At 43.3% G+C, this 13,679-nt stretch overlaps 1 protein-coding gene across 3 annotated transcripts in view; it reads right to left on the bottom strand.

Moving 5' to 3' along the window:
• Positions 1–11,609, bottom strand: part of mgat5 (alpha-1,6-mannosylglycoprotein 6-beta-N-acetylglucosaminyltransferase) — a 120,858-nt gene extending 109,249 nt beyond the window's left edge. The window contains exons 1-3 of one of the 3 annotated variants that reach the window (XM_055638616.1): positions 11,170–11,609; positions 2,896–3,076; positions 1,283–1,688 (exon numbers count right to left, since the gene is read on the bottom strand). In XM_055638616.1, the coding sequence (XP_055494591.1) occupies positions 1,283–1,523 (241 nt within the window). In that variant the 5' untranslated portion in view covers positions 1,524–1,688; positions 2,896–3,076; positions 11,170–11,609. Of the gene's footprint in view, positions 1–1,282; positions 1,689–2,895; positions 3,077–10,954; positions 11,091–11,169 lie in introns of those variants that run through there. The other 2 variants (XM_055638615.1, XM_055638618.1) reach the window with 2 other exon arrangements.
• Positions 11,610–13,679: the final 2,070 nt, after the last annotated feature.

The following is a 13,679-nucleotide window of genomic DNA, read 5'->3' as shown; positions in this document are numbered from 1 at the left end:
AGGGCCATTCTGGTTGATAAATAAGATAAATTGTGCAGGAAGGAACTGCAGATGCTGGTTTAAACTGAAGATAAACACAAAATGCAGGAGTTATTCAATGGGACAGGCAGCATCTCCAGAGAAGGGATGGGTGATGTTTAGGATTGAGACCCTTCTTCAGACAAAGAAGGGTCTCGACTCGAAACGTCACCCAATCCTTATCTCCGGAGATACTGCTGTCCCGCTGAGATACTCCAGCACTTTGTGTCTAATTTCAATAAAGTAAACTTTTTGGTGCATTGTGGTTATTTGTGTAACTCACTTATGTTTGAAATTCCATAACCCTATCAGCCACATTAATTAGTTGACACCCAAATATGCAGTGAACACCAAGACAAGATTTCCGAGATGGTGTTATCTGCTAAAGCACACTGTCATAGTTATTAACTATCTAACTTAGAATTAAACATGTTGATAGTCATAACTAACAGTTACAAAGGAATCTTTGAGTATCTTTTGATTTTGAGTATAGAAGTTAGGAGGTCATGTTGCATTTCCACAAGACAATTGTGGTACCGTATTTAGTGTAATGTGTTCAGTTCTGGGCACCATGCTATAGAAAAGATGTTGTCAAGTTGGAAAGGGTGCAGAGAAGATTTACAAGGATGGTGCCAGGACGGGGGTCCGAGCAATAGGGAGAGGTTCAGTAGGCTGGGACTCCATTCCCTGGAATGCAGGAGGATGAGGGGTGATCTTATAAAGGTGTATAAAATCATGGGAGGAATATATCAGGTAGTTGCAGGAGTCTCTTGCCTAGAATAGGGGAAATAGAGAACCAGAGGGTATAGGTTTAAGGTGAAAGATTTTATAAGAATCTGAGGGGAAACTTTTTCCACACAAAGGGTGGCGGGTGTATGGAACATGCTCCCGGAAGACGGCTGGGACAGGGACTATGGCAACGTTCAAGAAGTAATTAGACAGGTACATGGATAGAACTGGTTTAGATGGATACGAACCAAATGCAAGCAAGTGGGACGAGTGTAGATGTAACATGTTGGTCGGCTGAATGCCCCTTTTCCACACTGCATGACTCTAAATCTGGTGTGCAGCAGCACTAGCCCAATAAAGAGGCATCAATGACTTTTGAACGGCATTGATTAAATATGATGGCTAACGACAGCTCAATTTAATCTAAATAACAGAAATTGTATAGTGAAATACAGATTAGTTTCCAAACACTACAGGAAAATAGTTTAAAACACATATACCACGAGCAATTTTTCAAACTGAATGATAAACTTACCGTATGCAGTCATTGTGCCGACATATGGTCCATCCGCTACATTTTGGTTTTCTTCTGCCAAAGCTTTGATATATCGTTTACTAAGGTCCAGGATTTGTTCACGAAGCATAGCGCTGCTTTCATGTTGCGTTCGTTGTTGGATTGTAAAGTGCAGAAGCATCATTCCCCATATGAATCCAAATGCCACCAAAAAAAAGCCTAGTTTTTGTGAAGATAACTTCCAGAGATGAAAGTTTGCCATTGTTTTCAATAGTTAAGATATTCTGGGGTAAAGTACTCATAAATAAAGCACACAGTCTTACAGGTTATGTACCCACAATAACTTGTTCACATCCATAAAGTGCTCCATTTGAAAAATAATCTTCAGTATGGCAGCCCAGATACATCTGTCATTCTTGTCCTAGGACTATAGAAAAATATAAATGTCAGGAACTAATCAAAAACATCACCATTTAAGAGGTGCAAACATCCATAAATTACACAAGGATTGTTATAATTACAGATAATTCAGTGAATATGATCATTAGGTGACATTTAATTTTCAATCCAGATGATTGGAAAACCTTTTTAAAACCCCCTTGGAAATTTTATTTTTTATACATAATTTAGATCAAGTGGTTAAGGATAACATTATGATACAAAACTGGCTGGAAGCATGAACTGTGAGGAAGATGCAGCAAGGCTTCAAAGTGATATGGCCAGGTTAAATGAACAAGCAAAGACATGATAAATTGATCATAAATGTAGATTAGAAAAGTAAATTTTAAATGTTGATAGATGAAAGGGCGGTTGTGTTCAGAGGCATGCATATCACGTAATGAATCATGGAAAGTTAAAATGCAGGTGCAGCATGCAATTAGGAAAACAAACAATATTTTGGCATTCATTGTACATCATTGGATCTGGAATTAAAGTCTGGTTTTACTACCCGAGGATGGACATACTTGCCAACCCACCATCCCAGATCAATTTCTGGGATGGTGGGTTTTCCCCATGGAAGGACTGATGGCCTATACAACTTTCTATTTCATATGTAACTAACTTCCCTGATGTCCAAGTTATTTTAATCTTCAACTAAATCCACAGAATTAGCTCTATTGAACCATACATGTTGATGATATGTACATCGTTTATTAAACATACTGCATCAAGGTACACCAAATTAGTTAATTTCTGGATCAAATAATTTGAAGTACCAGGGGAAATTTAAACTTCACTCTCCCCACAGAAAAATAATATTTTTTTTCAATGGAAATTTGCACTTAGCCATGTTCGCCTGGTATGCTGCCTGACCTGCTGAGTTACTCCAGCACTTTGCATACTTTGATGGATTTTATCAGTGCATCCTTCAATGGATTATCAGTTATTTTTCCCTCTAGCTCCCTAATTCATTAATTTTCTATGATTATAGGCGTCATGTTATAGATTATAGAAATATTTCTCCAAATCATGTGCGTTCTGCATCACGTGATGTAGAATACATAATGAAGTAATACATTTATACAATCCAAAAAGACACACATTCCCACTTTATTGAGCTCATTTTATTAGTTAACTCAAATTTTAAAGAAAAAAAAATACTCTACAAGAGGAGAAAGTATCCAATAACTTACCTTTCTTTTGGAGGATAGTAAATACAATTGTTCAGATTTGATATTAGAACTTTAAAGTTATTCAGGAATCCCCCAGGAACCATGGACATCAGCCAACCTTTCAACATCTCTCCATCAACCTGAACAAAGTTTATGATTCCATTCCAGCTAATACATCATCGTTCCCGATAGCAAATCGTGCCTGCAAACAATAACCTTAATTACCCAAACATCTACACAGCCTGTAAAGACTTTTATTACGTGTTGAGCTTAGTTGACTCCAACCATGGGCTGAGATCACTTTTATAACATATGGGGGGGGGGACACACACAATGAGGCCTGACATCTAGGACAGGGGTCGGCAACCTACGGTCCACGGGCCGGATTGGGCCCGTAACCCGAAATCATCCGGCCCGCAGATGTATTTTGTTCAATTAATTTTCGTGACCTGGTAACTGCAGCCAGTCCCGGGGAACGCAGGCGACTTGGGCGCTACAGTCAGACCTGGGGAACTGAGCCGACCTGGGCCCTACTGCCAGTCCCGGGACAGGCAAGCCGACCTGGGCGCTACAGCCAGTCCCAGGACAGGCGAGCCGACCTGGGCGCTACAGCCAGTCCCAGGACAGGCGAGCCGACCTGGGCGCTACAGCCAGACCCCAGACAGGCGAGCGAACCCCCCCCCCCCCCCCCCCCTCCCCTCCCCTCCCTTTTTCTTGATCTAGTTTTTGATATTGGGAACAAAACAGAAAGTTTTTGTTTTCAAAATACATGGATAACATAGAAATAGTGTGAAGAGGTGATCAATGAACAGAGTGGAATCGGTGGGCCGAATCCACAACACCCATTGATCACCTGTTCTCACCAGTTCTATGCTATCCCACTTTCTTATCCATTCCCTGCATATTAGGGGCAATTCACAACAGTCAATTAACATGCAAACCCTCATGGTTTTTGGTATGCAGGAGGAAACTGGACCTCACACAGCAAACCCACGCGGTCACAGGGAGAATGTGCAAACTCCACACAGATAGCACCCGAAATCAGGATCAAACCTGGGTCTCAGATTCCGTGAAGGAGTTCTACCAGCAGTGCCACTCTGCCATCCTTAGTTTGCAGATAATACAAAACGTATCCAACAAGTAAAAGGTGAACAGGATAGGAGCAGACTTGAGGGGATATTGATAGACTAGTGTGATATTTTAATGCAGATTTTGAAATGACGCAGAATTGCAGTGTACTAATAATCTTTTTTTTTTTGGAGGTGGGAGATGAAGAAGAGGGATATATTAATAAATTTGAAAATGGCAAGGCAAATGGGGAAGATCAGAATCAAGTAACATCAGGACAGAAAGGCTCATGGGAATCATAGTTATATGAGATACATTTGGATGGGGAGAAATGTCTACCCAGAGAATTGTGAGTCTGCAGAATTCTCTGCCACAGAGGGCAGTGGAGGCCAATTCACTGGATGTTTTCAAGAGAGTTGTATTTGTTCTTGGGGTTAGAGGGATCAAGGGATGTGGAGATTGGCCAGGTACTGATTTTGGATGATCATCCATGATCATGTTGAGTGGTGGTGCTGGCTCAGGGGGCCGACTCATGCACCTATTTTTCTATGTTTCTATGTCCTTGGTTCATCACCTTTGTTGGTTAGATTTTTATTTTTGGGGGCATACCATTCACCTGTCCATCTCCATCTGTTTATCAGACTGGAATTATATCTTTCTGCTTATGGTGACACTGCAGTAACTCTCTAGGAAGGGTTATGTGTCAAGCCGTAATCTGAATTACGGGTTAAGTGATTTATTATGGAAATGTTTGACATTAAATGCATAGAAATACAAATTATGTATATTGTCAAAACAAAAGTGAACTGGAGAGATAGCCAAAAGTGGTTGAACATATTCATGGTTCAATTATTTGCCCTGCCGTAACACTTCCATGATTAACCCACAGACACATTTTTCTGTAGTTAAAATTCTTCACAGTCCAGTTCCATTACGAAGATTTTTAATAACGAGGATTCTCTCAAACACCTACAGATCTGCTATAGATAATATTCTGATGGGATGCATCGCAGCCTGGCATGGCAACTCCTCCATTATCTGTCTAAACCTGCAGAGAATGGTGAACACAACCCCGTCCATGATCGCCCAGTGAACACTTGGGCGATCATGTTGCAGTTGTATAAGACGTTGGTGAGACCGCATTTAGAGTATTGTGTTCAGTTTTGGGCATCATGTTATAGGAAAGATAGTCAAGCTTGAAAGGTTTCAGAGAAGATTTACAAGGATGCTGACAGGACAAGAGGGTCTGAGCAAAAGGGAGAGGATGAGTAGGCTAGGTCTCTATTCCTTGGTACACAGGAGGACGAGGAGTGATCTTATTAAGGTGTATAAAATCATGAGAGGAATAGATCAGGTAGATGCACAGAATCTCTTGCCCAGAGTAGGGGAATCGAGGACCAGAGGACATAGGTTCAAGATGAAGGGGAACAGATTTAATAGGAATCGGAGGGGAAACTTTGACACACAAATGGCAGTGGATGTATGGAACAAGCTGCCAGAGGAGATGGCTGGGACTATCCCACTTTATAAGAAACAGTTAGACATGTACATTAGACAGGACAAGTTTGGAGGGACTAGTGTAGCTGGGACAAGTTGGGCAGAAGGGCCCGTTTCCACACCGTATCACTCTATGACTTGTGCTAGTTTGTTAGAGCATTAATAATATAAGCAAGCGAGTACTAACCCTTTGTAAAATTGCTGGTTATGTCTTACATTAAGCACGGTGTACAATTTTTAGATATAATCTTAACAAGAAATGTAGCTTCGTGTATAGTTGCAAATTGTGGCTTTGATAGCTGTAGAGATTAGAGAAACTTGCGTTTTTCTCCTAGAAACAATAATGGAAAAGACCAGACATAATAAAACACCAAAACTGCAGGAACTTTGATAAGCTTAGTTGGTTACAACTAGTTGGGAAGTGGGGGGGGGGGGGGGGGGGGGGGGGGGGGGGGGATTCCTCCCCCCAATCTGAATGCACGACTAGGCGGCGCGACTCTGGTCAGCAGCGGCCTCTGCAGCCTGTCCGCGTTTTTATTATTTTTTGTCTATGTTTATATGTAGTTTTTGTTATTTTATGTTGGGGTGTGTGTGTGGGGGGGGGGGGGGGGGGGGGGGGGAGGGAGGGGGGGGAAACTTTTAAATCTCTCCCTGCACTGGAGACCCGACCTTTTCTCGTCGGGTCTCAGTTGTCGTTGGGGCCGCAACGCGGAGCGGCCTCCAACAGAAGAAGCTGGGGACTCTGGTGCCGACTCACCTCACCGTCGCGGAGCTGGCCGAGACCGGAGCGGGTGGAGCGGTGGAGGAGCGCTGCCGCTGCTGCTGCTGATGCGGGTCTGTGGACGGCGGCACCGGGAGCCCGCGGGTCCCTGGAGGGAGACCGCTTTTCAGGGCTCCTGCAACAGCGACTTCTCCCGCCCGAGTTGTGGGGTCGAAGAGCTCCTGGAGCGGGGCCTACATCACTGCCCCGCACGGCTTGGAATGGCCGCGGGACTCTGCGAGCGCACGCCGGGGGCTCTAACCCCAAGACCCGGTGTGCGACCTCGCACCACCCGGCGTGGCTTTAATGGCCGCGGGACAATCGCCATCGCCAGCCGGGGGCTTTGACTTTGACTCTGACATTGGGGGGGGAGGGGAGAGTGCAGTGGAGAGATAAGTTTTTTTTGGCCTTCCATCACAGCTATGTGATGGATGTTTATGTAAATTATGTTGTGTCTGGGGTCTATTTGTGTGTAATGTATGGCTGCAGAAACGGCATTTCATTTGGACCTCCAGGGGTCCAAATGACAATTAAATAGACTATTGACTATTGACGTGAAAGAATAACGGAAGCAAATCCTACTGGAACATGAGAAAAAACAGCTGAAAGAGGATTAAATTGCAGGGGTGAGAGTAGACAACAGGTGGATTATGAGGCATTTAATTTAAGCAGAAAGGAATTAGGTATGGAAGGGTTATACCAATGAAGTGGCTAAAGAAGTAGATACAGAATAAGTAAGCTTTTTAGACACAAAATGCCAGAGTATCTCAGCAGGATAGGTGTCATCTCCAGAGAGGAGGAATGGGTGACGTTTCAGGTCGACGTCCTTCTTCAGACAGATTCTGAGGAGCCTCGACCCAAAAATCACCCATTCCTTCTCTCCAGAGATGCTGCCTGCCCCGCTGAATTACTCCAACATTCTATGACTATCTTCGGTGTAAACCAGCATCTGCACTTCCTTCCTACACAGGAAGGAATTTACTTGTTTAAAAGTGGAATAAGACTCTTGTACGAAGACTATTTAAAGAAACAGTGGCTTAGGATAAGCCACCACAGACATATGAAGACCACAAGTTGCTACCTACTTCACAAACAGATGAAATACATGACAACTATTTAACAACGTGCAGGTATTCAAATTGCACTACAACTTGCATTTATAAAGCATATTTAACATTATAATGCTTCTCAACCCCCTACAGAGGTACCAGAAGGCAAAATTTGATGTTAAAAGGGGGACCAGGAAAGGCAAATCAAAACATTGACCACAGTACATGGAAGAGGACAGGAACTCTACCCTTTCAGATGCAGGTATCGACAGATAAAGCCATAATTGATAAGAGAATGCAGGGTGACTTGAACAGGTTGGGGGAGTGGGCAGATGCATGGCAGATTAAGTTTAATGCGGATAAATGTGATGTTATCCACTTTGATATCAAAAACAGGAAGGCAGATTACTATCTAAATGGCGTCAAGTTGGGAAAAGGGGAAGTACAATGGGATCTGGGGGTCCTTGTTCATCAGTCTATGAAAGTAAGCATGCAGGTACAGCAGGCAGTGAAGAAAGCGAATGGCATGTTGGCCTTTATATCAAGAGGAGTCGAGTCTAGGAGCGAAGAGGTCCTTCTGCAGTTGTACAGAGCCCTAGTAAGACCACACCTGGAGTATTATGTGCAGTTTTGGACCCTAATTTGAGGAAGGACATTCTTGCTATTGAGGGAGTAGGCTTACAAGGTTAATTCCCGGGATGGCGGGACTGTTATATGCTGAAAGGAGCGGCTGGGCTTGTACACTCTGGAGTTTAGAAGGATGAGAGGACATCTTATTGAAACATAAGATTGTTAAGGGTTTGGACACCCTAGAGGCAGGAAACATGTTCCCGATGTTGGGGGAGTCCAGAACCAGGGGCCACAGTTTAAGAATAAGGGGCACGCCATTTAGAATGGAGATGAGGAAACACTTTTTCTCAGAGAGTTGCCTCTGGAGGCCAGTTCTCTGGATACTTTCAAGAGAGAGCTAGATAGGGCTCTTAAAGATAACAGAGTCAGGGTATATGGGGAAAAGGCAGGAATGGGGCACTGATTGGGGATGATTCAGCCATGATCACATTGAATGGCTCAAAGGACCGAATGGCCTACTCCTGCATCTATTTTTTATTGACCAAAGTAAATTATAAAGCAAACAAAAGATGGAAAACATTGGAAAGATGAAAAAAGTGGAGGGATTCTTCATTGAATGTATTGTGCAGAGCAGACATTAAATTACAGAGGTGGACATAGATGGTATACATGAGTACAAGACACAGATCACAGACTCCTAGTTTCATAGGATTTAAATTCTAGAAACATAGAAATTAGGTGCAGGAGTAGGCCATTCGGCCCTTCGAGCCTGCACCGCCATTCAATATGATCATGGCTGATCATCCAACAGTATCCCGTACCTGCCTTCTCTCCATACCTTCTGATCGTCTTGGCCACAAGGGCCACATCTAACTCCCTCTTAAATATAGCCAATGAACTGGCCTCAACTACCCTCTGTGGCAGAGAGTTCCAGAGATTCACCACTCTCTGTGTGAAAAAAGTTCTCATCTCGGTTTTAAAGGATTTCCCCCTTATCCTTAAGCTGTGCCCCTTGTCCTGGACTTCCCCAACATCGGGAGCAATCTTCCTGCATCTAGCCTGTCCAACCCCTTAAGAATTTTGTAAGTTTCTATAAGATCCCCTCTCAATCTCTAAATTCTAGAGAGTATAAACCAAGTCTATCCAGTCTTTCTTCATAAGACAGTCCTGACATCCCAGGAATCAGTCTGGTAAACCTTCCCTGCACTCCCTCTATGGCAATAATGTCCTTCCTCAGATTTGGAGACCAAAACTGCACACAATACTCCAGGTGTGGTCTCACCAAGACCCTGTACAACTGCAGTAGAACCTCCCTGCTCCTATACTCAAATCCTCTTGCTATGAAAGCCAACATACCATTCGCTTTCTTTACTGCCTGCTGCACCTGCATGCCTACCTTCAATGACTGGTGTACCATGACACCCAGGTCTCGCTGCATCTCCTCCTTTCCCAATCGGCCACCATTTAGATAATAGTCTGCTTTCCCGTTTTTGCCACCAAAATGGATAACCTCACATTTATCCACATTATACTGTATCTGCCAAACATTTGCCCACTCACCCAGCCTATCCAAGTCACCTTGCAGTCTCCTAGCATCCTTCTCACAGCTAACACTGCCCCCCAGCTTAGTGTCATCCGCAAACTTGGGAGATATTGCCTTCAATTCCCTCATCCAGATCATTAATATATATTGTAAATAGCTGGGGTCCCAGCACTGAGCCTTGCGGTACCCCACTAGTCACTGCCTGCCTTTGTGAAAAGTACCCGTTTGCTCCTACTCTTTGCTTCCTGTTTGCCAGCCAGTTCTCTATCCACATCAATACTGAACCCCCAAAGCCGTGTGCTTTAAGTTTGTATACTCATCTCTTATGTGGGACCTTGTCGAAAGCCTTCTGGAAGTCCAGATACACCACATCCACTGGTTCTCCCCTATCCACGCTACTAGTTATGAACTGTCCAATCCCACATAAAAGAGTAGACAGGGAGGAAAGATGGAAATGGTGGCTTCCAGGACATTGATTCAAGAGGGCAAGTGGAATCAGGGACCAAGGTAATAATCTAATTGGAGGAAACATCTATTTGTGTCACTGAATGTTAGACATACAATGCAGTTTTGGGAAAGATGGTAAAGGATTAAACTGTAATTCCAAGAACACGCCACGATTAATGCTGCTACTTTTTTTATGTGCTGCATTGGCAAGAAGCATTCCACTACACCTATGGTGTATGTGACCAATAAATAACCTTTGAACCTTTATACGTCCATTCCACATCAGCTAGCTAAAAGTGCTGAGCCATCCAACCAACCAAGCACCAGGCTTGTCCTGTGGATGTATTCTAGTTGTTATCAACGATGAGACAAGCCGCAGGAACATGTAGCTGGCAGAAGACATTTTTCTCTTCAACTTGAACTGCATTTGATATTTTTCAATCCCTTAATACAGTCGCCTCTTTGCTCTCATACGAACGCAAATCCCATCATGAGATTCGGATAAACACTGTAATCAGATTTTGAGCTTTCAAAACAAAAATCACGTCCGCCGAATTGGTTCTTGTTACACTTATGAGCCCAACAACAACCTTGCCAATACCAGCACCATAGGAATTTTCACTTCGGGTCCGCTCAGTGTAAATATATAAATTGCTTGTATTGAGTAACCTTGGAGAGCTCTTTCCTCACGATCTGGCTACAGTACCAGCGCTCACGTTATTTCGCCGCTTGGGCAGACAGGGTCTCTCTTTGTTGCTTTTAACCAAGGATAAATAGATACATAAATAAATAAATAAAAGGCTGCCAGCTCGGTGATAAACAAATCTTGAGATAAATCCATCAGTTCTCATACCACAATAAAACTACAAGCCCCGTGTTGTTAAATCGAGAATAACACGATTGGCAACAAAGGATGACGAAAAGATATTGTAATGATCCACCCTTGGAAGAAAAATTGCGGAAGGAAAAAATACCACACACACACACACACAGCAAGGGTTCAGCGCGGTTTTCATCCTCACCTGGTTTGCGATCTCATGCTACAAACAAAAACACTGTAGTTTTTAATTCTCCAATAGACGTAACTACAGCTAGTTGAAGTTAAACGCGTGTATTTAAAAAAAAATGTACCCCTGCATGCCTTACCCTTCCTCGTGCCCTGAGCGCGGATGTGTAGATTTAATTTATTTCTCTCACACACACACATTCAGCGCAGTGCCAGCCACCTCCCTCCTCGTCTCCGTTTTAAATCGCTCGAGCGCAAGCGGCCGAGCAACGCCAGTGGGCGCAGTGCGCGTGCGCACGCACCCCGTACCGGCGGGGCGGGGCTCCCCTCGCGAGATGGCGTCGCTGCCTCTCACCTGATTCGACTGGTGTATTCCGTCGCCTCGCTCCCCTCACACACCAAAAAAAACACATCAACTATCAAACCACGTGGAAGGTTCCAGAAGGGCGAGGCGAGGCGAGCCGATATCTCGTGCAACAGGAACGATCGCCCGCCTATGCAAAGTCCTCGCCGCCCTGGCTCCTTTAGCTCTCTCGCTCTTTGCCTGCATCAATTGCGGCTCAACAACGACGACGATATTAATCAAAGATCTTTGATACAGGCAGACATGCGCTGCCGGGCGAAATACTGCCGGTCAGCTGAGTCCCTTCATTGAGCAGCCGCAGTGAGCCAAGATCGTAGAGCTTTGGCAGTGAGCGCCACCGCTGCTAAACACAACGAAGGTACTGTTTGTGTAAAAGGGGAAGCTGATAACTATCTGAGGTTTACAGCCAAAACGAAGGCGGCGAGTACACACAATTACTCGTTGAATCTGACTTTCACGCTTAACGTAATCATCACATATATCTATTTGCGTTCTAACCGTGTGCTTTTGTTGGCATGTTAAATACTTTGCCCTTACCATCTTGGAAAAGTTGCAAAATCGCTCCCCGTTGAAGAAGTACGGAACTTCTTTGCTCAGTCGCCTGTATGACTCATCGGTAAGGACAGAACAAGAACGTCAGTCAGCCAGCGGAGCCGGTTTCCAACAAGAGGCCTTCCTTCTGGTAAATCTATCCAGCCCATTCTGTTCCTGTATGGATTTAAAGTTTTCAGCAGAAGGCATCTCATGCAGTGCTATAAGCCAAAAACGGCCAAACTGATACTTAAAACATTTAACAAAAGCACCACAAACAAGACCCGTTATAAAAACGATTTGCTTTGTAGTTCATCTACACTTTGAACTAAAAGGATTTAAAAAAATGTTTTATACAACTACTTATTTTTCAATAAATGCATTTTGACTGCTTAGGATTTATTATCTACACGGGAACAAATAATTTGGAAAAACAAATGAGTCAAATTCTGAGGGATATCATTGAGAATGTCTCTCGCCTTAAACCATCAGGATAATGTCTTCAGATAGTCTGCTGTTGATCCTTCCGTCATATGTCAGAGACTGAAAGATGTATCGATATTAAGGGAATCAAGGGATATGTTATTGCTACTGGAAAGTGATGCTGATGTAAAAGATCGTCCATGATCTTGATAGATGCTGGAACAGACACTGGGGCAAATGGACTATACTGTTAAATGTTGCAGACTTAAATTATATTTATAAATTAAAGTTATAAATGTTAAATCTTATTCTCTCTACCAGTGGTGAGTGACAGAATAGAAGCAATAGATTTGATAGAGTCATACGGTGTGGAAACAGTCCCAAGTTATAGGAGCAGAATTAGGTCATTCGGCCCATCGAGTCTACGCCATTGAATCATGGCTGATCTCTGCCTAGTATTCCCATTTTCCTGCCTTCTCCCCATAACCCTTGTCACCTGTCCCTTCAGCTAAACTCCCATGTCAACCAAAATGTCCCACCTACACTGGTCCCACATACCTGCATTTGGCCCATATTCCCTCTAAATGTATTCTATCCATGTACTTGTCTAAATGTTTCTTAAATGTTGTGATAGTACCTGCCTCAACTTCCTCCTTTGACACCTTTAATACACCTACTACCCTTTGTGTAAAAAAAAGTTCCCCCGCGGGTTCCTATTATATATTTTCCCCCTCTCACTGTAAACCTATGTCCTCTGATTCTCAATTACCCTACTCTGGGTAAAACACTCTGTGAATTGACCCTATTTATTTCTCTCATGATCTTGTACACCTCTATAAGATCACCCCTCATCCTCCTGTGCTCCAAGGAATGAAGTCCGAGCCTGCTCAACTTCCCCCTAAGGCTCACGCCCTCGAGTCCTGGCAACATCCTCGTAAATCTTTTCTGCACCCTTTTCAGCTTAACAGCATCTTTGTTTAACAGGGTGACCAAAACTGAACAATACACTAAATCTGGCCTCACCAATGTCCTGTATAACTGCAACATGACCTCCCAACTTCTATATTCAGTACTCTGACTGATGAAGGCCAATGTGCTGAAAGCCTTCTTGATTGTCCACTTCTGACCCCACTTTCAGGAACAATGGAAAATGAGGAAAAAGAAAATATTAAATAATTCTAATTAATTGTAAGGAAAATTTTAAATGAATTTGCTTCAAAATATTTCCTACAGTTTTCAAAAGTTTAATCACCTGTGCTGTCAATTTCCATCCTGCTCTCATTTTAACTTCCCTCCCTTTCTCCACCTCTCGGAATAGATGAATGACCAATGTCCATTGCAAGTCCGTGGATTCCTGCAGTTACAATGCCCTCCATAATGTTTGGGACAAAGACCCATCATTGATTTATTTGCCTCTGTACTCCACAATTTGAGATTTGTAATCGAAAAAATCACATGTGGTTAAAGTGCACATTGTCAGATTTTAATAAAGGCCATTTTTATACATTTTGGTTTCACCATTGAGAAATTGCAGCTATGTTTATTCA

Source organism: Leucoraja erinacea, chromosome 7, assembly GCF_028641065.1.
Source record: "Leucoraja erinacea ecotype New England chromosome 7, Leri_hhj_1, whole genome shotgun sequence".
Taxonomy (NCBI): Eukaryota; Metazoa; Chordata; class Chondrichthyes; order Rajiformes; family Rajidae; genus Leucoraja; species Leucoraja erinaceus.
The sequence above is the reverse complement of the archived record's forward strand: the minus strand, read 5'-3'. Positions and strand labels throughout refer to the sequence as shown.